Raw genomic sequence first — 23189 nt, 5'->3', positions numbered from 1 at the left:
CCTAAGGGGGGCTTCTCAAGGGCAATAGAGGGGAGCTATGCATGGTATTAGAGAAGGGATTATGGGCCCTCAAATGGGGTAGAAGAAGTACCCTTGGAGGGTCCATCAAATCCAGAAGATGGTCCTGAAGTTGAAAGTCATGGGTTTTCAGCTACAAAAAAGGGGTTATTAGTACCTAAGGGGGACTTCTCAAGGGCAATAGAGGGAAGCTATGCATGGTATTAGAGAAGGGATTATGGGCCCTCAAATGGGGTAGAAGAAGTACCCTTGGAGGGTCCATCAAATCCAGAAGATGGTCGTGAAGTTGAAAGTCATGGGTTTTCAGCTACAAAAAAGGGGTTATTAGTACCTAAGGGGGGCTTCTCAAGGGCAACCGAGGGGAGCTATGCATGGTATTAGAGAAGGGATTATGGCCACTCAAATGGGGTAGAAGAAGTACCCTTGGAGGGTCCATCAAATCCAGAAAAAAGTCCTGAAGTTGAAAGTCATGGGTTTTCAGCTACAAAAAGGGGTTATTAGTACCAATGGGGGCTTCTCAAGGGCAATAGAGGGGAGCTATGCATGGTATTAGAGAAGGGATTATGGGCCCTCAAATGGGGTAGAAGAAGTACCCTTGGAGGGTCCATCAAATCCAGAAGATGGTCGTCAAGTTGAAAGTCATGGGTTTTCAACTACAAAAAGGGGTTATTAGTACCTAAGGGGGGCTTCTCAAGGGCAATAGAGGGGAGTTATGCATGGTATTAGAGAAGGGATTATGGGCCCTCAAATGGGGTAGAAGAAGTACCCTTGGAGGGTCCATCAAATCTAGAAGATGGTCGTCAAGTTGAAAGTCATGGGTTTTCAGCTACAAAAAAGGGGTTATTAGTACCTAAGGGGGGCTTCTCAAGGGCAATAGAGGGGAGCTATGCATGGTATTAGAGAAGGGATTATGGGCCCTCAAAAATTCAATCCCTACACTCTTCAAATTCATGTCTGTCTTCTTTTCGCAAGCACTTTCACATTTAACACCAAAGCTAAATGGGATAGCATGAGTTTTGAATTACTAATAATAGCAATATCTTATGGAGCATAACCACCCTTTGCGCATTATCATATCACACTGCCACATTTCTTTTAAATAAAATATTTGCAAATTATTTCTTTCAGATAGTAAAGAAAATAATATGAAAGATAACAAGGGGGTGAAGGCAACGGAGAAAGATATGTGATTGTATAAGAATGCCATCTGGAAACATGTACCCCAACTGTAAGAACGGTGTGTTTGCCACAAATGGTTTATTTTTTCTCTAAATATACACTCAACTCCTATTGTTAAAGCATCAATTTCTTTAATCTTAATCTTTATTTGTTAGTTTCAAGAATTTGTTGCTCAAAATAAATGGATGTTAAGAAAGCTTTTATTCATGGAAAGTTCAAAAGCATAAATGTAGTTCAAAAGCTTTTAGTATGAGAGGTGAGACTACAAACTACATCTACATCTCTACTATGACAGGTGAAAATACAAATTTGTCAACTGACTACAAACTACATCTCTACTTCGTACTCACACCGAAGACAAATCATGAAAAATAAACTGAGACCAGGTAGGGTTTACTGTTTTCCAGGTTTCATACGTGCTTCACCTTCGTCGAGATCGCCGGAGAGATTGCCTACGGCTCTGTTTGGTTGTCAAAAATGAGGCATCTCATTAGAATTTCGTGGGAATTTTAGATGCCGGCACGTCGTTTGGTTGTGTTTTTCAAACCCGATGGTCAAAACACCCACAACAATGTCGGGATACGGTCGGCCCACGTGGCTCTCCAATGAGAACGGAATGGTAAACCCCCAAAACCGAGTTTCTATATTAGAATTTCAACAGGAATGGCCTTCTCAAACGACGGATGAGGCTCCACGCACTACTTCGTCGCATATCTTCCGCTAAATTCTTGTAACCAAATGGCATTTGGGAATTTAGTTCCAACAAAATCCTAGTAAGCATCCCTACAACCAAACGTTACTTCAAAACCCCACCCCCATAAGGTCCTTTCATTGCATTCTGCACAAATCCCCTTTCACTTCCCCTTCCCGCCGAGATTCACGAGCCAAACAGACCCGTAGAGATCGCCGGAGAAGAGGACGGAAAAAAAAAAACACAGACGGGAGGAGAAAAGAGGGAAGAGAGAAGAGGGAAGAGAAAGAGAGGGAAACTGAAATGCTTTTTAATTCTTAAAAGTCATATCACCTATTTCAGGTACCTATATAGGGTTACCAGGTATATATATGGGGTTTTGGGGCTTCTCTAAGCCATTATTTGGGATGGGAGGGGAGGGGAGGAGGATGGGGGTCATCAAGAACCTAAATACACTACACTTTTGGGTCATACACTACACAAACCAAAAATAACACACTTTTCATTACTCTCTTCTTCTTCTTCCACCCACATACAATAAAGAAAACAAACCGTAAATAACAAAAACAACATATTTCCATTGATATAAGCAAGAAAACAAAAAAAAAAACATAAGCTGAAATGTGCAAAATACTATAAATAAACCTCAAATAACATTGGAAAACAACCTAATCTTAATCCCCTACTATCTTCTTTTGCACGAGGAAGACATTCAATGTCTGACGTTCAACATCTTTTTCGCCAGTGGCCGGACGTGCAGCGGCAAGAAACAGTGCTCAAAGCTCTAAAATGAGTTTAATGGGGAAGAAGATAAGTGGTAAAGGAAAGACAAAAAGAGGAGGGAAACAGTGGGTTTTACGAAGAGGGTTTTTTTAAAAAATGACAAAATGAAAAGAGACGAAGAGGGTTTTCAAAACTTCAAATGGGTTTAACGGAGGGCGTGCTCGCCGGACGTTTGTAGGCAAGGAATAGTGCTACAGTGGGTTTAATGGGGAAGAAGATAAGTGGTAAAAAAAAGACAAAAATGGAAAAGGAGTAGACCTGGCAAACGGGCGGGCCGGGCCGGATTTGACCCGGCCCGTACGGGTCCGGGTCAAACGGGCCGGGTCAAAGTGACCCGGAAAATTCTACGGGTCATTGACATTGGACCCGCACCCGGCCCGTACGGGCCGGGTCGACCCGCGGGTCACCCGGATTTTTGACGTATTTCTTAAGAGTTTTTTTATTTATTTAGGGATTTGCTAGCCATCTTCTCCTGGGCTATTTTTCGGCTTGTAGCCCCTCCTTTGCTGCAAAGATTGGGTGAAGTACGGTCTGGGGCAAAGGTGGCTAGCAATAAAGAGAATAAAGAGAAGTAATCATTACGGATTTTTGAAAGATTCTCAGAATTTGTAAGTTTGAAATGAAAAATTAACGCAAAAAGGTCAAAAGTAAAAAAATTACATATAAAATATGACAATTACCAAGAAAACTACGGAAAAAAGTAAAACAATATGACAATTATAAGAAAAAAACCGTCTTTTGCACTTTTCTACGGGCACCCGCGGGTCCACTCGACCCGGCCCACTTTTGACGGGCAGGGTGGACCCGCAGGTCAATTTCTAAGGTGACCCGGACCCGTAAATTTACGGGCGGGCCGAGTGGACCCGCGGGTCCGGGTCACTTTTTGCCAGGTCTAAAGAGGAGGGAAAAAGTAGCAGTCATGTCACCTGAAAATCTGAAAATAAAACAAATATTTTTAAAAAGTATAAAGCAAAAACGTGTCTTCATTGGAAGGGTATTTTCGTCCGTAGCAACTTTGAAACCAACGTTTTGACCCCCTTATGTCATTTTTGCTATAGCTAGACCCCTGTGTCATTATACGATTTATTTGACCCCCCTACGTCAAATCTTCTATATATTAACAATAAATACACTAGATTGGGCTGTCCGTAGGAAGAGAAGCGGGGGCGAAATATGTCATTTCCTTGTAAAAAGGCAGAATTAGGGCAGACTCTCATTTTCATTAAAATCAGAGCAGCGAGAATAGAGAGGAATCTCAGAGAAGAAAAAAGGGGTTTGGGAATCATCTTCTCCGACCGACCCATCACTGCCGGCCATCACCAATGCCCGGACCCTAAACCACCATCGCCACCTTCATCTGCCATTTTCGGCGGAAAACCAGGGCCGAGAGAGGGAAGGTAGCGAGAGATCGAAAGAGAGAGAGGGGAGGGAAGAGAGAGAGAGAGAGAGAGGCCTTTCATCGTCTTCTCCGGCGAGATTGCCGGAGCTCCACCACTGCCACCACCATTTTCTTCCTCGGATACGACCACCACAACAAGATTCCTTGCAAATCCGAGCACCATCTTCTTCCTCCTTTTTTTCTGATTGATATCATCTTCTTCCTCCTATCAACACTAGTTTCATTTTTCTCCGGTAACCCCTCGGAATCCGGCGGAATCACAACCTACCTCCCTTCATCACAAACTTACCTCCATTTCTACCGACCTCTACCTCCATCAAACCACTTTGCAAGATCTGAAGTCATAGGGACCCTAACTGGTTTTCTCATTTTGCAGACCTCATTCTCCTTTCATTTCAGCTTATCCCCTCTCTCCCTTGTCTACGAGTAGACAAACTTCAAAAAAATAACATCTGGAAGACATTATCGTCCTTAACAGCTACCGCAATCGGCCATTTATCCATTTCGAGACCAGCAACCACAATCTTACCATTACCATCATCATCATCTCCGATGTTTCCAGGATTCCTATTCCGATAGGGATAGAAGGAGCATTCCGGCATGGATATTGCCAGATGTCGAGCCTCCTTGCGTTGAACGAACTGAGAGACAAGAAAGGAGCGAGGCAGAAGAAAAAGAGGAAAGGGAGGGGGATTAGGTCTGGGAAGGGGAAGACGGCGGGGCGAGGGCAGAAAGCAAGAGGAACAATGAAGTTCGGCTTCGAGGGCGGCCAGACCCCTCTCTGTCGCCGCCTCCCTAAGAGAGGCTTCAAAAACCCCTTTTCCCTCACTTTCCAGGTAACAACTCCCCTTCTCCCCATTCTAGGGTTTCTATTTTTTTTTCCTTTTCTTCACTATTGAACATCATTTTGCAAGCAAGTGATATAGAGGAAGTCTTTCTTGTTATCTCTCTATTCTCTTCGACTAGTTTTTGAGTAATCCATCCAAAATAGGCTTGCTTTGATATTCCTCTTGAATCTTGCTTTTTATTAAGAATTCTCGACTCCAAACTCAAACTTAATGTCATTGTAAGAATGTGTTGTTTTTTTAATTCTAATTATGCTTGGACTGGTGAGTATGTTATAATTTTATTTGCTTGCTTAATCTATCCTGTAATTTTGGTTGGATCCCATAATTTCTAATCTATATGACACCTCATTTGAAGTCAATGGTAGGCTCTTTGGTGCATAGGGGTGTGACTTCAGTGTCACCCAGTTCGTGTGAGAGGACGGGTAGGCCGTACATCTCTACTGCTATGAGTGCCTTTTCTGACTTTGATGGGAGGCGTTCATTGGTGGACTTACCCCTTACAGGCGCTCCATTCACTTGGTCAAGTAATCGGGACTCACAATGGAGCAAATTTTATCATTATTTGTTTTCCTTAGGTTGGAGTTCTTAGTTTCTTGCGACAATCCAGTTGGCCCTCCCCAAGCTAAGATTGGAACTTTCTCCTATTTCACTGGATCCAAAATATGGTATCATGAGGCCCTTCCCCTTTTCGGATCAAGCTCGCTGGGTTTGAGGAGCCAAAGATGTAAGAGTGGCTTCAAGATTGGTGGCCTCAAAGTCGGAGTCTAATGGGTAAATTAACTTATTAAGGATGTGGGCTAAATGGTGATGGGTTAGGCTGCACTAAGGAACTAAGGAAGGTTAAGTTATTGTAGAGAATCAAAGACGTGGACACTAAGCAGGGGGCAGGGGGCCCCTCTCAAAGTTCATGAAAACTTAAAACGGACTACTCTAAAAGAAGAGTTAAATAGAGTCATCCTGCAAGAGACAAAGTGGCGACAAGGAGGAGACAAGAATACAAAATGTTTTCAGTGTTGACAGTGTGAGGACGAACTACATTCAAGCCTTAATGATAGATGGGACTCGTAGCAACAGCCCGGCAACGATTTCAGCTGATTGTCAGATTTTGCTAGTCCTTATATTCTTCAGAGGAAGGTCCGCTCGCCGTGCCTGATGTGAAGGGTCAAGTTTGACTCATTGGTTGAGTTCGACCAAGAGTAGCTACAGTTTCCTTTTGGCAAGGAGGTAAGCTCTATTCCTGATGAAACTCTATTCCTGATGAAAGTGGATCGAGCTCTGACTTGTATTTGGATTTCTTCCAGGAATGTGTTACCAATGGGGGGCTTAACTGCTTATTTTTGGGAGTTTTATAATGGCCTTAGTTTGAGCAGGAGCATTGCACCGCGTTCATCTCGCTTATTCCCAAGGGATAGAGAGCGGAGAGATTGATAGATTTTTGGTCTATCAGTCTGATGAGCAGTATCTACAGGGTGTTTAATGTTCATGTAGAGCGGTTGGACGTGATGCTTGGGAAATTAATCTCCAAGTCCCAATGTGCCGTCATTCATAGTAAGCAAATTCTTGATGGAGCAATTATCACTAACGAGGGCATGGACTTCTATGACAAAAGTGACAGGGGTGGCATATTTTGCAAAGTTGATATGGAGAAAGCATAAGACTCGGTATAGGGGAGTTGATTAGATTGCTTGCTGGGGCGCATAGGGTTTGTGAATAGGTAGAGGGATTGGTTGGAGTGTTGCATTTTCTCTATGGGGTGCTCGGTATTGGTGAACGTCTCACTTAGAGGCTTTTTCAAAATCTGTAGGGGCCTTAGGTAGGTAGATTCCTTGGCCCTTTTCATGATTTTTGCGGAGTAGCTTAGTTGATTGATCGACAAAGCAATGCTTGGAGGCCTCATTGATGGTTTCCTGATGATTCTGTGGGTGTTGAGATCACCCATTTATAGTATACCAGTACGACTCTTTTGTAGCATTGCAGAGGAAGAGAAAGTGCTTTACCTTATGATTTGTTATGAAGTGGGATCGAGGCAAAGAATTAAAGTTGCCAAGTCGTCCATAATTGGAGTGAGATTAGGCTATGTTGATGTGATAAGTTTGCTCGAATATTAGGATGAAAGGGTGGCTTCGATCCTAATTCCTACCTAAGCATGCCTCTATGTGTCGGTCGTCCGCGTAAAGGCCTTTGTGACCTGGTGATTGACAGGATTGAGAAGAAGCTCATGCCTTAGAAGAAGAGCCTCTTCTTTTTGGGTGGGATAATCCTGCTTTTCAAAGTTATTTTGGTGAATCTGTCTCTATAGTTTGTACTTATTCCACTGCCTTGTGAGTTTGGATCAATTTTTTCAGCTTTTGTTCAAATTCTCATGTAGCCAAATTATCATGTTTGTGTCAAGGAAATAGCTCCCTGGCCTCTTGTTTCTATATAAAGGACACGATCAGGATGAAGACCCTCTTTAACTTCCATTCTGATTGATTGGATATCTCTCATAAGGAATCGAAGGAAGATTCAACAATCTAAACCAAAAAATACCCATGGCATAGCCCTTGAGGATCAAAACATGCTTTGGTACAAATGTTGACCCATGAAAATCACTCAAGCCAACAGAAAACTAATCATACACTAGAATTACTCAAAGAAAATAGAGGAGAACATAAACACCATGAATTGGATTTGCTCCAATTAACAATAAAAACTTCAATAGAGTTGATATTTCCTTTTTTGCGTTTTCACTCCAGTTCTCTTTCGAGCAAGGTGTAATTAGAGCTGTTTTTGGTGTAGGGAAATCTCCGCCCTTTCCTTGCTGTAATTTTCCTTTTTTTCCCTATAGTAAATCTTTATAATATTGTTCCAAAAATAAAGACAGGAAGATAAGCTTCACTAACTTCAAGCTTGAAAAACATGAGAATACAAACAGATTGGGGCCCACATTGTTTGGGTGATCCAAACCATTCATTTGATGGGTCCTGACATACATAGGGTGTGCCCAAAAAATCATCTTCGTAGGATCATCCTAACCCTACGATTTGTGGAGGTTTAAAATGGAAATAGACACATAGTTGTGGAGGTTTAAAATCATCCATTTTAAACCTCCACAAATCGAAGGTGTTGAGAGAGAATAGAGAGAAGAGAAAAGTGAGTTGGGAAAATCTCCCCCTCACTTATGTATTTATATTAAATAGGATAAGTACAAAAAAGTCAACTATGCCCTGAGGCAATACACTATATCCAACACTCCCCCTCAAGCTGGAATGTAGATATTATACATTTCCAACTCGTTACAAATATCATTTAACTTTGACTTAGGTAATGACTTGGTAAAAATATCTGCTAACTAGTCCACAGATCGAGTGAAGGAAACATGTATTTCACTCATCTGGATTCTCTGGCCAATAAATGGCAATCAACCTCTATATGTTTGGTTCTCTCATGAAATACGGGATTGGTGGCTATTTGAATCGCAGCTTTATTATCACAGTAGAGCTGAGCTGGAGAAGTAGCAGAGAAACCAATCTCTAACATGAGAGACCGTAACCAAAGAATCTCCCCACTAGTATGAGACATAGCTCGGTATTCTGCCTCAGCGTTAGACTTAAAAACTATCTCTTGTTTCTTACTTTTCCACGATACCAGATTGCCACCAACAAAGGTGCAATAACCCGTGGTTGATCTCCTATCTGCTGGAGATCATGCCCAATATGCATCACTAAATCCTTTCACTGTAACATGCCCATTTTTCTTGAATAGCAAACATTTCCCTGGTGCACCTTTCAAATAGCGAAGAATCTGAACTACCGCTGCCCAGTGAGAAGTACGGGGGGCATTCATAAACTAGCTAACTACCCCAAGTACATAAGAGATATCTGGAGGAGTAACAGTGAGATAAATAAGTTTCTCAACCAGACGACGGTACCTGCTAGGGTCATCCATAAAGTCTCCCTCTTTTGCAATTAGCTTGGTGTTTGGATCCATGTGAACACTAAGCAGGCTTTGCCCTTACAAATCCAGTCTCCTCTAACAAATCAAGCACATATTTCCGCTAAGAAAGAAATAGATTGCTGCCAGAATAAGCTACCTCAATCCCTAGAAAATACCGTAGGCGTCCAAGGTCTTTAGTGGAGAATTCTGCCTGTAGGAAGGTCTTCAATTTCTATATACCAATCGTATCACTGCCTATAATAATAATATCATCCACATAGACTATAAGGAGAACATGTCCTGCCTCAGAGTGACAACTAAAGACAGAATGATCAACTGCACATTGCCGCATGCCAAATAGAATGACATCACTAAAGCGCCCAAATCATGCTCTAGGAGACTGCTTGAGCCCATACAAGGACTTGCGTAGCCTGCAAACTGAAGATGATATCTCCCCCTGATCAACATACCCTGGAGGTTGCTCCATGTAAACCTCCTCAAGCAAGTCACCATGAAGGAAGGCATTCTTCACATCAAGCTGATAGAGGGGTCAGCCTTGGTTGACAGCAAGGGAAATGAAGACACGAACAGAGGGAATCTTGGCAACTGGGGAGAAGGTCTCCATGTAATCAACGCTGAAGGTCTGGGTGTAACATTTGGCGACAAGGCGAGCCTTTAGCCTCTCAATAGTGCCATCTGGTAAATGTTTGATGGTGAACACACATCTACAGCCAACGGTATGTGCCCCAGAAGGAAGAGGAACTAAATCCCAGGTGTGATTGGAACGAAGGGCACCCATCTCAGACTCCATAGTAGCGTGCCAGCCCGGATGAGCAAGAGCATCAGAAACAGGCCTGGGTAAAGAGACAGAAGACAAGGAAGAGACAAAGCTACGAAACAAAGGAGTCAGATGGTCATAGGAAACCACAAAAGAAATAGGATGAGCAGTTGTACGAGAGCGGGTACGAGATGCAATAGGAGAATCAACTAACTTATCAGAAGATGGTAAAAGAGGTACCTGAGAAGAGGAGATCGGGATCTCCAGCTGCGAGGACGGCAACTTAGGCGGCAGGGCAGTAGCAACATCTCTCTGGCGACGCTAATAGATTTGTGTGAGAGGAGGAGGAGGAATAGAAGGTGGAGGAGTAGGAGAAGGAAGAATAGGTGGAGTAAAAGGGACCAGATCAGGGAGGGGAAGAGGAACTGGAGAATCAGAGAGGCCATCCCGGACAGTAGTAGGCTGAAAGAAAGGGCTGAACTCAAAGAAGGTGACATCGGTCGAGATAAATAAGCGTCTCAGCTGAGGGCTGTAGCATCTATAGCCTTTTTGTGTACGGGAGTAGCTCAGAAAGACACATCGCTCAGCCTGAGGGTCCAACTTATCCAGACCAGGAGATACGTTGTGTACAAAACAAGCACAACCAAAGACCCAGGGGGTAAGAGGAAAGGGATCACTAGTAGGATGAAGTATCGAGTACAGGGAGGAGCCATCAAGTACACAAGATGGAAGGCGATTTGCGAGGAAGCAAGCGGTGAGAACGGCATCGCTCCAATAAGACTTAGGGACATGCATATGAAAGAGGAGGGAGCGCGTGATGTCAAGTAAGTAACGGAGTTTCTTACTGATACCGTGGGACGAGAGAAATGTGCTAAACTAATTAGAAAGATACTCACGTGCATTATCAGTGTAAACATTTAAGGATGCACTGATATTGTGTAGTAATCTCAGCATAAAAAGTACGAAATGCATTAAAAACATGAGAACGATCTTTTAAAAAACAACCAAGTAACACGAGAAAAATCATCCACAAATATGATAAAATATCTATAGCCAAACTAAGACATAGTACGTGAGGGACCCCATACATCTGAATGTACTAAATCAAAAGGACGCGATACTCGACTAAGGACCCTAGAGGGGAAAGACACACGATGGTGTTTCCCAAGTTGACAAGACACGCAATCAAAAGGCTGAATAGTGGAAGAAACAGTAGATGTCTGGTGTAGTTTCTAGAGAGGGGGGTGACCGAGACGACAATGCCACAGGTACGAATCGACAGAGCTGTGTAAGGCAACACGAGGCAAGTCACTGTCGAGATGGTAGAGGCCATCCACCTCACGGCCCGAGCCAATCGTCCTCCCAGTCGTGAGATCCTGAAAAACGCAGTGAGAAGGAAAGAATGAGACAGAGCAGTGTAGATTCTTAGTAATTTGACTAACAAAAATTAAATTGAAAGGAGATTTGCGGACACAAAGAACAGAGGATAATGTAAAGCCAGAATGTGGAGATAAAGTACCGATACCAGTGATGGGTGTAGAGGTCCCATCAGCTAAAGTAACAGAATGAGTCGCAGGAGAAAATGGAGAAAAAGAACTAAGGGAAGAGGCATTACCAGTCAGATGGTTCGAGGCCCCTGAATCAATAATCCAGGAACTTGAGCTAGTAAGGAGAGGCCGGTGAACTACCTGGCTAAGCATAACCGGCAGTAGGTGAGCGGCTGCTAAGACGGAGACGCTGCAACTCATCGTAATCGGCCCTGGAAATAGTCATAGTGTCACTCTGTGGGGCGGTGGGGGCGCTGCCAAGAATAGATGGTGCTGGCAAAGCATCAATAGGATCTGCAGCAGTAAGGTGGGCGGACCGAGATGGACGAAGCTCTGGGTGTAGTGTGTAACAAGTATCTATATAATGTCCCTCTCGGCGGCAGTGAGTACAGTAAGAACGTGGTCGGCCACCAGTACCACGGCCGCGACCACCATCGCCGCCGCACCACCACGATCGACACGGCAGCGACCACGCCCGAATGAGCTACCACCACGGCTAGAACGGAACCCGCCGTCATAAGCTGCAAGGGCGAACCGTCGGTAGGAACAACAGTAGAAGAAGCACTGAGTAAGCACTGCTGAGCACGTGAATAAATCTCGCTGATAGATGGAAGTGAACCAGAGTCGAGAAGCTGCTGACGAAAGGGTAACAACTCTGGCCCCAGAGACTCGAGAAAGTAAACAGCACGGAACTGGTCACACTGTCGAGTAAGGACAGCCAGATCAGTGGTCAGGGGCATATAGGTGTCGAGCTGCTGGCAGAGTGAGATAAACCGGCTATAGTGATCAGAGAGAGAGGCATCATCGCGCTGAAGACGTATCCACTCAGAGTACGTGGATGAGAGACGTGTGAGGTTATCAATCCCAGAATAAATGAGAGCGGCATGATCCCAGATGGCCTTAGAGGTACGCAAGGTCATCAGTGGTCTATACACCTGGGGGGTCATACTCTGCAACAGAAGGCTGCGAATGAGGGCATCATCCTGCCGCCAACGGTCATAGGTAGGATTCGAGGGAGAAGAGGGATCCTGCTCAATAAGGGATACCTTACCTTGAGTGAGGAGGTAGGTCTTAAGAGCGAGACTCCAACTCAAGTAGTTGGCCGTCTAGACGCTCCGAGGTCATCTGAGGAAAAGAATGGTCCACAGACGGAGAGTATGAGGAAGGAGTATAACTCGAAGAAGAGGCCGGCGCCGTAGTGGAGCGGGTGTCAGCACGAGAAGGGCTGATCTGAGGAGGATTAGTAACATCTGGGGAATCCATGACAATAGATAGAAGAACGACAAAAGGTATGGGAAGCTCTCAACGATACCGGCAAACCAAAAGAAGTACAACGAAGATAGATGAGGATAAAGGTAAAGGAAGTCAGATCGATGATCTAGAGAAAAGAGTGCGGCCCCGAGACAGGGACAAGGGATGGGGGCGAGATATATGAGCCATAGGGAAACAAGAAGATATAAGGACCAGAGTTGAAGCCGCGAAGAGATAGAGAACAATTTCAAAGGATTTTAGATCATTGGGAAGAGAATGAAACTAACGTTGCTTGGTTTCGTTGTTCGAAGAGGGTAAAAGAGGAGGAATAGAGGAAGACAAGAAATAGGGTGGGTTTTTATTTATTTATTTTTTGTTTGTGCACTGTTGGGGGGGGGGGGGGTGGTGATGGAAAAATACAGAGGGGAAGGGAGGTACTTTAGTCGTACTGTAGCGGTTTTAGAATTAGGGTTAGGGTTAGGTTAGAGAGAGGGAGAAGGGGGTTGGGTTAGGTTTGATGGAGGGTAAAGGTTTCTCTAGGGATCAGAAACCCTAGGGCTCTGATACCATGTTGAGAGAGAATAGAGAGAAGAGAAAAGTGAGTTGGGAAAATCTCCCCCTCACTTATGTATTTATATTAAATAGGATAAGTACAAAAAAGACAACTATGCCCTTAGGCAATACACTATATCCAACAGAAGGCTTAGGATGATCAATGGAGATGATTTTTGGGCACACCCTATCTATGTCGGGGCCCATCAAATGAGTGGTTTGCATCACCTAAATAGGGTGGGCCCCACTTTGTTTCTAGTTGGTTGATTGAACAGAAACACTTTCCCATATATATATATATATATATATATATATATATATATATATATATATATATATATATATATATATTGGAAAAGTGTTTGTGAGCTAGGGCTCACAAACATAGGGGGGCCCACATTCTTTGGTTGATCCAAAGCATTCATTTGATAGGCCCTCATATAGACAGGGTGTGCCCAAAAAATCAGCTTCATAGGATCATCCTAACCCTTCCATTTGTGGAGGTTAAAACGGACGGGTATAAACCTCTATATGAGGGCCTACCAAATGAATGCTTTGGATCAGCCAAACAATGTGCCCCCCCCCCCCAAAAAAAAAAAAAGATTTTGGGGGGCGCGGGAGGGGAGGGGGGGGGTCAAAACCATTCATTTTGGCAAGCCCTTCCATGGATAACGTGTGGCCCAAAAATCAGCCCCATTGGATCGTCCTAACCCAATCGAAGGTGGGGGGAAAATGGACAGACACTGTGTGTCCATGTTTCTGCCCATTTTCCCCCTCCACAAATGGCAGGGTTAGGATGATCCAATGGGTCTCAGTTTTGGGCCATACCCTATCCATGGAAGGGACTTCCAAGTGAATGCTTTGGACCCCCAAAAAATGTGGGCCCCACCCTGTTTCTGCACACGTGTGCAGGAACCCTTTCATATATATATATATATATATATATATATATATATGGTAAAGTGTATATGGTCGATCCACCTTTATTTACGATTTTATTGGCGTGAAAAGTGTTTGCATTTCTGTTTTTTATGTGAAAGTGGGGTAGCACTGTGAGAGGACTACTAGCACGTAACTTAATGGTGGATCGACCAGATAGACTATCTGGTCGATCTATATTCCGGGCCCAAGCTATATGCATGGGAGTAAAATGGTGGGCCCCACACAATTAAACATGAGGTGACAAATGATGCCCCCTCCTGGTCCCCAAAACAAAAAATTCATAGGGCTAGGTAGAAATAGTGGACACCACCTCATAATATTGTTAGGAGTTAAATGGTAGGCCCCATCCTAAGCATAACTTTGGGTATAGATGGTGGCCCCCAACCCATCTATAGCATAAGTTACAAATTGGTGGACCCCACCCATGCTAAGAATGGTCATAAAATGTTGGGCCCCTCCCTGTCATATCATTTGGTGTAAAATAGTGGGTCGGTAGATTTGGTGAACCCATCAGATAGTGTAAAGTGTGGCCCCTACCCATGCCATGCTTAGGTATAATGTTGGCCCTCTCACTATCAAATATGAAACATGAGGCAAAAAGACAAGTTTTTCCAAGAGAAACTTTTCCTGGAAAAGGTGAATGACAAAATGGAAAGTTGCGTGCTTCACGCTTAGTATATATTATAGATATACCGCAATGAGAAACGTAAACTTCTTAACCTAACCTGAACCTAGATTGATCTCCTCCCTTGGTTCTTCTAACTCCAACCATTAGAGCTAACCTGAATACGGCTTCCATCTCAAATCTACTATTCCCGCTTTTTCTTGATAATACCAGCAAAAATCTACTGACACCTTGGAAAAGGATTTGCACGAGAATAAACTGTCCGTGCTCCAATTCCAAACCAACTTGCCCTATCTCTGCCTCTTGATAAAGACCGATTTCAACTTCACTCAAAGGAGACAATCATATTCAGCTCCCAATCAAAGAAGTTCTAGCGAAACGGAGCCTACCCTACGCTCTTGATGGACAGAGGACCCATCTATACTAGCCTCATGATGTGATGCCATTTTGATGAGGCAAGAAAAGTTGACCTTCAATGGAAGATTGCCACACCATATGTCATTCTCGAAGCAAACGAGAGAGCTAGAGCAGGCCTTCCAATACCCACTTGGCCGCTTGGAAAGAGGCCCTGGATCTCAAAATATCTCTCAACTCGGCATTGTCACTTGGCACTTTAAAGTATCTTTTGACTCCTAGTGGCTAAAGTTGGAGCCATGCTTCCCAGCCATCACCTACCTCCAAAGTTGACCCTACTCCTCCCTGTATCTCCAAATCCGATTACTGAAAAAGAATGGTCACCCTCCGATCTTGACCTACAAATATACTTATAAATTTCCACCGGAACCGACACGAAATGATCGAAATGTTTATGTTTCTATCCACACCCAAACGATACCAAAATTGACACGTATATCAAAGCCAAAATCATAAGTATATTAGTGGTATACTATATCAGTATGTTTTATATAATTATATTATGTGAATGGCATGTAAAACTTGTTGTATGTATTATGCATTAATATTTAGAGTTGGGGCTCTTATATTTTATATTTCCGGTGGCATCTTTATATATAAATATTAGAGGATATTAAGTATTAGAAAATAAGTCTATCACCCGATTTTTCTTGCAATCTCACCACCCCTTAAATTTCATTTCTTTTTTAGCATCTAATACTGAGAGAGAAAGTGGGAAGGGAGAGATGAACAGTCTTACACCACTTTTCACTTGAGAGAGATGAGTTGGAGGGATGAGCTAGCGGTCTCTTACACTCTTTTGGTTAGAAAGTAATGAAATATGATTAGGATCAATGTCTCGCTGAATTTCGACACCTGTTTTCTTTTCCATTTTCTTTCATCTCTTCCTTGTCCTATGTTCTACCTACATATAGTACTGTAAAGTATATGTATGTTGAACAACATTTTCTAAGAAGGTTTTGCCTACATATAGTATTGTAAGTATATGTATGTTGAATAATATTTTCTAAGAAGCTACTCTCTTATATCTTATACCACTAGATCTTTATATTTTTTCTTATTATTCAGCCGACACTTTGAATTTATTGTGGACACCCGTGTCGTGTCGTGTCGTGTCTGACACGACACCTGTGTCCTCACATGTCGACACTCCTTTACACTTTTAAATGTACTACTAGAAGCGTTTGTAACATTAGTAACTTTATATGTATGTATGTGTATGTGTTGAAACTCAGCACACAAATCCGTGTTGGCAAATCTTGATTATATGTACTTTCTATTTTAGCCGTGTCCCTGTTTTAAAATTTTGAAAATTTGCCGTGCCCGACACTCCGTGTCCGTGTCGATACATGACACTCATTTCCGTGTCCACAAATCATAGATTTTTTCTTTATTAGATATTAGAAATAAGAGGTACAATACACACACACACACACACACACACACACACACACACACACACACACACACACACACACACACACACACACACACACTTTATTAGATATTAGAAATAAGAGATATTTTTTCTTTATTAGGATCGCTGGATTTCGACACCTGTTTTCTTTTCCATTTTCTTTTTTCTCTTCCTTGTCCTATGTTGTTCCTACATATAGTATTGTAATGTATATGTATGTTGAACAACATTTTCTAAGAAGGTTGTACCCATGGTTTTAAATTTTGACCAAAATTGGTAAATACCCGTAACGATATTTTTTTCCAGCCGAAAATTATGGAATTTCCCCAAAAAATTGAGATTTTTGATAATTATTTAATATTATCCTGAAATTTCGGTCGAAATTCTATACGAGAAAAAATAGCTGTTAATTGATTTTGTCGAATTTCGGCCGAAATTTCGATTTTGGAATGCGTTTCGAAATTTCGGCCAAAATTTCGGTTTTGGTGAGGACCAAAACGCATTCCGTAACTGAAATTTGAAACCATGATTGTACCTACATATAGTATTGTAAAGTGTATATGTATGTTGAACAATATTTTTTCAGAAGCTACTCTCTTATATCTTATATCAGTAGATTTTTGTATTTTTTTCTTTATTAGATATTAGAAATAAGAGATTATAATTGCCAACGTAGGAACAATGTTGGTTCTTGGTCTAGCAATAGGATATAAGAGATTATAAATTTATGGAGCATTAATTATGAGAGCCCCAACTGTATATGACTTTCATGTGAAATGTAGTATGCATTGAATTATCACACATGTATGACAGCATATGTCACTAAGCGTTCAATATTGTTAAACCATTATAGATGGTTGCCTTGCTTATGTGATAGTTTCTAAGTGTGTATTTCTGTTTGTTCTAGTATGTCTTGAAGTTTCATCTCTAAAATTCTATCATTTGCATACGTGTCCATACGCTTCCGTGTTTTTATAGGATTTCCACTGAAATTTCCAACCGAAACCGACGCTTCCGTTTCTATGGTAATCGAAATTCAGACTGAAGCCGAAATTTAAAACCTTGCCTGTAGACTGCCTCCCAGTGCCAGCTAACTAAATGATATTTTCATCTCTCTTCCCTGTCGTTCCACATGACGTTTTTCTTAAGCTGGTTCAAGTTGTCAATGACACTATGATGATTATTTGGATAAAGAGGCGTATAATCCGAACGGAGGTCATCTATAATGAAATATACAAGCTGGACAACCCATGGGTTGTCTTAATAGTTGTAACTACGGTTATTTCATGACCCTGTCTTTATTCATGTTCTTCTCAACCTGGAGACTCCAATTCCTGCAGGGTGTGTTTGGTAATCATCCTCGAAGCCATTCCAATAGAGCGGGAATCATGGAATTCCGAAATCATTCCAGTGGTGCGTAAATTGCAGAAGTGGCTCCTTTTCACTTGGCAAAAATCCATCTAAAATGTGCTTTTGGAACGAAAACGCAGGCTGCTTTCTCGAAACCAACTGCCGTTCCCATTCTTTGGAGCAAAAGGATCTGAAAATCGCTCCAAAAACTGGTTACCAGACATGCCCTTAAATGTTTCTGTCGAACTTCTGATATGCAAAACAGTAATATTAAAATAAATTTTTTTGCTTTTCCAATCATTGTAGTGGAAATCTATTATACTTTCAGGGCTATTATCTAGTTTGAAATGTGCCTTCTCAATTTCTCTGTAACAGCCTGTTGGTTTGGGAAAGATTGCAAAACTCATAAATGCAGGCCATATTGACTATCGGAACTGATGACAATGAAAACACTCAAGGTACCGAATTCCTCTTGTAGTTTTATACCTTTTATGGTCTAATGGCTTTGTTTGAGACTGATTATATATGTGACAATAGGATACAGGTGCCATAGGGAACCAGATAAAAGATGGAGTAAGATTGAGGGCCGTGGTTCTGATTCTTCTTAACATATAAAATGGCCAATTCATCTTGAGGTAACCTTCATTTATGAGCTTCAAGCTATTTCAGGATGAACCTCTTCTTTTATTGTATAACCATACATTCACCTTAGTTCCTCAACTTGCTTTTCTTTCTTTGTTTACAACAGCCAAATAACCATTCTGTCAATTGCAATAATGAGCAAGTGCTTTCTACATGCCAGAATGATCAAAATACACCCCCACTACTTTTCCTAAAGGGCAACAAAAAATCCACAGTATTTGCTTTCCTGAAAATAACCCACTACTTTTCTGAAAGGGCAACCCAAAATCTCTTAATTAGCAGTATCTGCTTCCCTGACAATAATAAAAAACAAAAATCTTGTAACCTTGGGCTACGCATTCTTTGTTAATAAGAATGATTGAATTTCACATTTTGAGCTGAGAAAATGCCAAAATGTAAATCACAAACAGTCAAATGGAATGTCTCTCCCTTGGTTTACTTTGCATGCAATACAAGCACAAGCAAGTGACATTGCAAGTGGTGCAGGTATCAAGGGTAACAGTGAGGGCGAGGGAAGCAGTTGAAGCAGCAGGTGGTTCAGTGAGGAGAGTGTATTACAACAAGTTGGGGTTCCGAGCGTTGCTCAAGCCTGAATGGTTTGAAAAGAAGGGGAGACTGTTGCCGAGAGCAGCACGACCCCCACCCAAGCAGCGGGATAAGGTTGATAGCATTGGCCGCCTCCCTGCTCCCACCAAACCCATTCCGTTTTTGCCGCAAGAGAAGGACGCTGCTGCTACTGCTACTACTACTACTACTACAGCTCCGCTACGCCCCTCATCATCATAAACACACTATTATTAAGTATTATTAACTTGACTCAGCCTTAAGTTTGCTCTTTTAAGATTATTTCCTCTTCATGTTAAAAGGTTATTTGAAACAATGACAGCGAGTTGGTTAACCTGTCTGTAAGAAGTAGCATGCTAGAGGAGCATTTGGGGATGCTATTGTGCATCCTCCCGCCATACATGTGGCACTATAAGACATACATTTAATAACTCTGAAATATTCAAACATACCTGTGACCATGGTTTTTTTTTTCCTCGAGATAGATTTCGTATTTCTGTATACAATGTTTTTTTTTTTTTCAATTTTTTCTGACTCCACAATTCTTTGTGTAACCTGTCTTATTCTGCTTTATATATTGTTTCACATGCTTAAAGATCTCATTCTAGTAGATCATATGCATCTGACAACTAAAATGGATACAGCCATCTCTATCAGATGTTGTTTGATGATGCATGCTAAGAGGTGAACCAGTATGTTTAGTAACTTAAGTTCATCTTCAGAGTTACGTATTTGCAGTGGTGTTTCTTTGTCTTTCTGATTGAAGGAAATGGCTGCTTCCCCTTTTCACCCGTATTATTGCATGTGTTCCCATATTATTGATTGCACATCTTGGCAAGCCTTTAATAAGATATACAGCATCAGTTATTTTTTCTCTTACATGCAGGACACACAGTTGCTTTTATGGGATCTAGTAATGGATGCGATTGTGGTGCCATTGCGTTGATGTCCTCCAGGTGGATCGCCTACACTTAGTGGTGGGAACCAGTCTTCTCATTGGTACCACTTTCCTCCAATGGGCACTCTTGAACAGGCTCCAAGCATGCGAGATGTGCCAAAACTTTCACCCCTAGTTGCACATCGCGCATGCACAACCCCTTTCGGGCTTGATATTTACAACTGAATCGGTTCTTATTGTTTGCCGGGAAGGACATGTAAAGATCTGGATGAGACCTGGGTATGCTGACAACCAAGCAAATAATTCAGATACGGTCCTAGTTGGGTAACAACATTACAAAACCCCTACTGTCTGCTGTCAAAGTTGGGGGTTCCATTTACAAGCTGTAATGAGATCTCTATTAATGGGTCTCACTTAATTGGCTGTGTTTATGTTTGAGCACTGTCTGCTCCTTGTTCTCTGCCTAAGGTTAACTGGCTTTCATGTATAAATCCAAGGGTAAAATGTTTGAAGAAATGAATAACGGTGAGAAGGCTGTTCAAGCGAAGTGAGGGATTTGCTAGTGTTCATCACAAAAGGCCTTTTGCGGATGGGCTATTTTATGTGAGAGCAGCCACACCGGATCACTTTTCAGCAGATTTTGCTTCATTCACCAAGTGGCTGCAATTACATGCAACAGCCCATCTGCGAAATGCCTTGTGCGATGGATGCTAGCAAATTCCATATTATGATTATCCTACAAGTCCAGGATAGTTATGCACAATAAAGTAAGAACTTGTTTCTAACAATTATATGGGATTTTGAGTTGTGCAAAAGCTTTTTAAAAGGGAGAAAAAATAGCAAAATATGATAAATTGTATTTCCATATTTCTAATGAGAAATCTGCATAAAATGTGACCTATTCTTAATAATAGGGGAATGCGGCAAATGTTGGAATGATGATAAATAGTAATTTTATTTGCAGGTTGAAGAGCAATTGTTTTGAACCGGTTAGCGCACTTCAAGAATCCAGTACAACTATGGTTGACATTTTCACTATAAATATTATTATGGAGCAGGCGAGGGTGGGGGTATGGTATGCTCCTGTTGGCTTGGTTGTTGCGAGTAAGAAAGCAAATTGAGCGAGGGTTTGGTCTATCGAGGGGCAAGCGGGGGGGATGTTGGGGAAAGGAACGGCTGGTTTGCAACGAATCCCAAGCTGGCGCCTAGTGCCTTATATATATCCTTGCGATCGTCGGTCCCTCACGCACCTTCCACCACCCGTTCAAGCGTGTGCAACGCGTTTTAGCCGTGGGAAGAGAGTTAAGCCGTGGGGTGGGGTGCCAAACAACCAAAAGCCCACTTGCAAAATATGGATTTCGGAGAGTTGTTTGACCGTCCGCCTAGTCGTAGGCAAGGCAGCAGGCTCTGGTCCCCACGCTATCCCCCCTTTCACACGCGCACGATTGAAGATAAAGACACCTCTCTCTCTCACACACAGTCTGTACACAAACACAAAGCCCACTTGCGATTGGTGGCAGCTTTTTCAACGGACCGACACGACGGCGTGTATTCAAGGAGGGGAAGTGCGACTTTATTATTTACAGCTTTGGACCCATCCTCCTCCTCTCTCTCTCCCCTTTGACATTTGCCCAAAGTCAAGCAAAACCACAAGCGGTATTTGGCCCATCAAAATTCAAAACCATAGTCTTTTCTCATGTGAAAAACAAAACCGCTTTTTTGTCCCGTGTATAAATCATAAACTCAAGCTACCTCTTTTTCCAATTTCCTCAAGTCAGCGACGTCCGTGCCCCTCCGTCCGTGCCCCTCATCTCTCTCTTGCGCATGCCTAGATAGATAGCAGAGAGAGACAAGGAAAAGGGCAGATAGAAGCAGAAACCGCGTATTTCCCATATATATATGTATATATGGACAACAACGACTGGGATCTTGAGGCGGTGGTGAGAAGGTGCTCCTCCTCCGCCAGCCCCGCACCCCCCATCGCAAGTACAGATCCTTTAGCTCTCATTTCTACCTTGCTTCTGGAAAGGAGTGATGAAGATCTTCTCTGCTTCTCTGATTCCATCGCTGCCCAAACCGCTATTGACGAACTGGAGCAACTCTGCAACCCTTTCTTCTTCAAAACACCTGTTTCCCCACTACCCTCCTCTACACTTGAACAGCAGCCCCCGCCCCCTTCCATGCAAATCCCTAGATCCAGACGAAGGTAAATTAATTCTCTTGCTTATCTGTTGTAGATTAATATAGGGCTAATTAATTAAGCCTTAAAATAGAAAAAAAAAATCAATTATCGTCTCTCTTTCTAGTCTGAAATCTCAACACTACTACTACTGTTGTTACAGAAAGAACCAGCAGAAGAGGGTCATTTGTCAGGTACCCGCCGAAGGCCTCTCTTCCGACATGTGGGCATGGCGTAAATACGGTCAGAAACCCATTAAGGGCTCGCCCTATCCAAGGTAAGTAAATCAAGGTTGGCCGGGGTTAGGGCTAGCGGGGTTTTTCTTTTATTTAAAGCAGCCTTGCATCTCTGTCTTGTTCATCATGTTTGTTTGTAAATATTATTATATGTGGACGGAACAGGGGGTATTACAGATGCAGCAGCTCGAAAGGGTGCCTTGCAAGGAAGCAGGTGGAGCGGAGCCGGTCCGATCCGGACACGTTCGTCGTAACCTACACCTCCGAGCATAACCACCCTCTCCCAACGCACCGCAACTCACTAGCTGGGAGCACCCGACAAAAGTATACGACCAGCAAGGCCTCAACGGGAGGCCTTTCTCCGACCTCTTTAATGGCATCTGTTGATGAGCAACAGCATAAAACGGAAGAAGACGGAGGAGAAGACGAGGCAGATCAGCTGCTGCTGGAAGATATGGTGATGGGGGACGATGATGATATGTTCATGGATTTGGAAGATCTCCGGGAGGCTAACTCCACCGCCGATCACTTTCCGGTGGCGTTCCCCTCTCCTTGGCTCCCTAACAACTCCGCCACAACCGCTGCAGGTGGCAGCTGATCACAACACCCATGACATCATGAGATTGATTAAAGTTCTCTCTACCCCCTTTTCTTTTCCTCACCACCAGAGAGAGAGAGAGAGAGAGAGAGAGAGCATCTCTCCAAAAATACTTTTTTTTGTATAAGAGACTTTTTTTTCAACAGACTTATTCTCTGTTCTCACTCGCCATATATATATATAATATAATAATAAAGAGATGGGATTATACTTTTTTTTCCACTGCCATCACAACTCAACTTTCCCCTTAATGAGGGTATCCAAAGGGATGAGTTGGCCGCATACGGCCTTGGTTACTGCCTTAGTAGCAATGATATTCATTAGATAATTTAAGGGACCCTTAAATTATATGGTCATTTTGAC

The 23189-nt window shown here is 42.6% G+C and overlaps 1 protein-coding gene across 4 annotated transcripts; it reads left to right on the top strand.

The window, feature by feature from the left end:
- Positions 1–3890: 3890 nt before the first annotated feature.
- On the top strand, positions 3891–23048 carry WRKY22 (WRKY family transcription factor). Of its 4 annotated transcripts, none has more exons than XM_077395273.1 (8): positions 3891–4906; positions 18085–18167; positions 18254–18344; positions 18838–19152; positions 19802–20137; positions 20778–22019; positions 22156–22269; positions 22394–23048. In XM_077395273.1, exons 6-8 carry the CDS (start codon positions 21721–21723, stop codon positions 22824–22826), a joined length of 846 nt encoding a protein of 281 aa, XP_077251388.1. In that variant the 5' UTR covers positions 3891–4906; positions 18085–18167; positions 18254–18344; positions 18838–19152; positions 19802–20137; positions 20778–21720; the 3' UTR covers positions 22827–23048. The 4 variants fall into 4 exon arrangements, with proteins under 4 accessions (XP_077251388.1, XP_077251386.1, XP_077251389.1 ...); XM_077395271.1 differs by having other exon boundaries at positions 18247–18344; XM_077395274.1 differs by lacking the exon at positions 18838–19152.
- Positions 23049–23189: the final 141 nt, after the last annotated feature.

This window comes from Tasmannia lanceolata, unplaced genomic scaffold (assembly GCF_043159265.1).
Source record: "Tasmannia lanceolata isolate RefF3 unplaced genomic scaffold, GAP_Taslan_0.1 ptg000013l, whole genome shotgun sequence".
In the NCBI taxonomy this organism is placed as follows: domain Eukaryota; kingdom Viridiplantae; phylum Streptophyta; class Magnoliopsida; order Canellales; family Winteraceae; genus Tasmannia; species Tasmannia lanceolata.
Note: the sequence above shows the minus strand (reverse complement) of the source record. Positions and strands in the feature narration are given on the sequence as shown.

Bases quoted from the DNA above. Each gene is read 5' to 3' on its own strand.
- WRKY22 (XM_077395274.1), top strand. From the start codon at position 21,721: ATGGACAACAACGACTGGGATCTTGAGGCGGTGGTGAGAAGGTGCTCC. The intron at 22,020-22,155 runs GTAAATTAATTC...CTGTTGTTACAG, and splicing joins ATCCCTAGATCCAGACGAAG to AAAGAACCAGCAGAAGAGGG. The intron at 22,270-22,393 runs GTAAGTAAATCA...TGGACGGAACAG, and splicing joins AAGGGCTCGCCCTATCCAAG to GGGGTATTACAGATGCAGCA.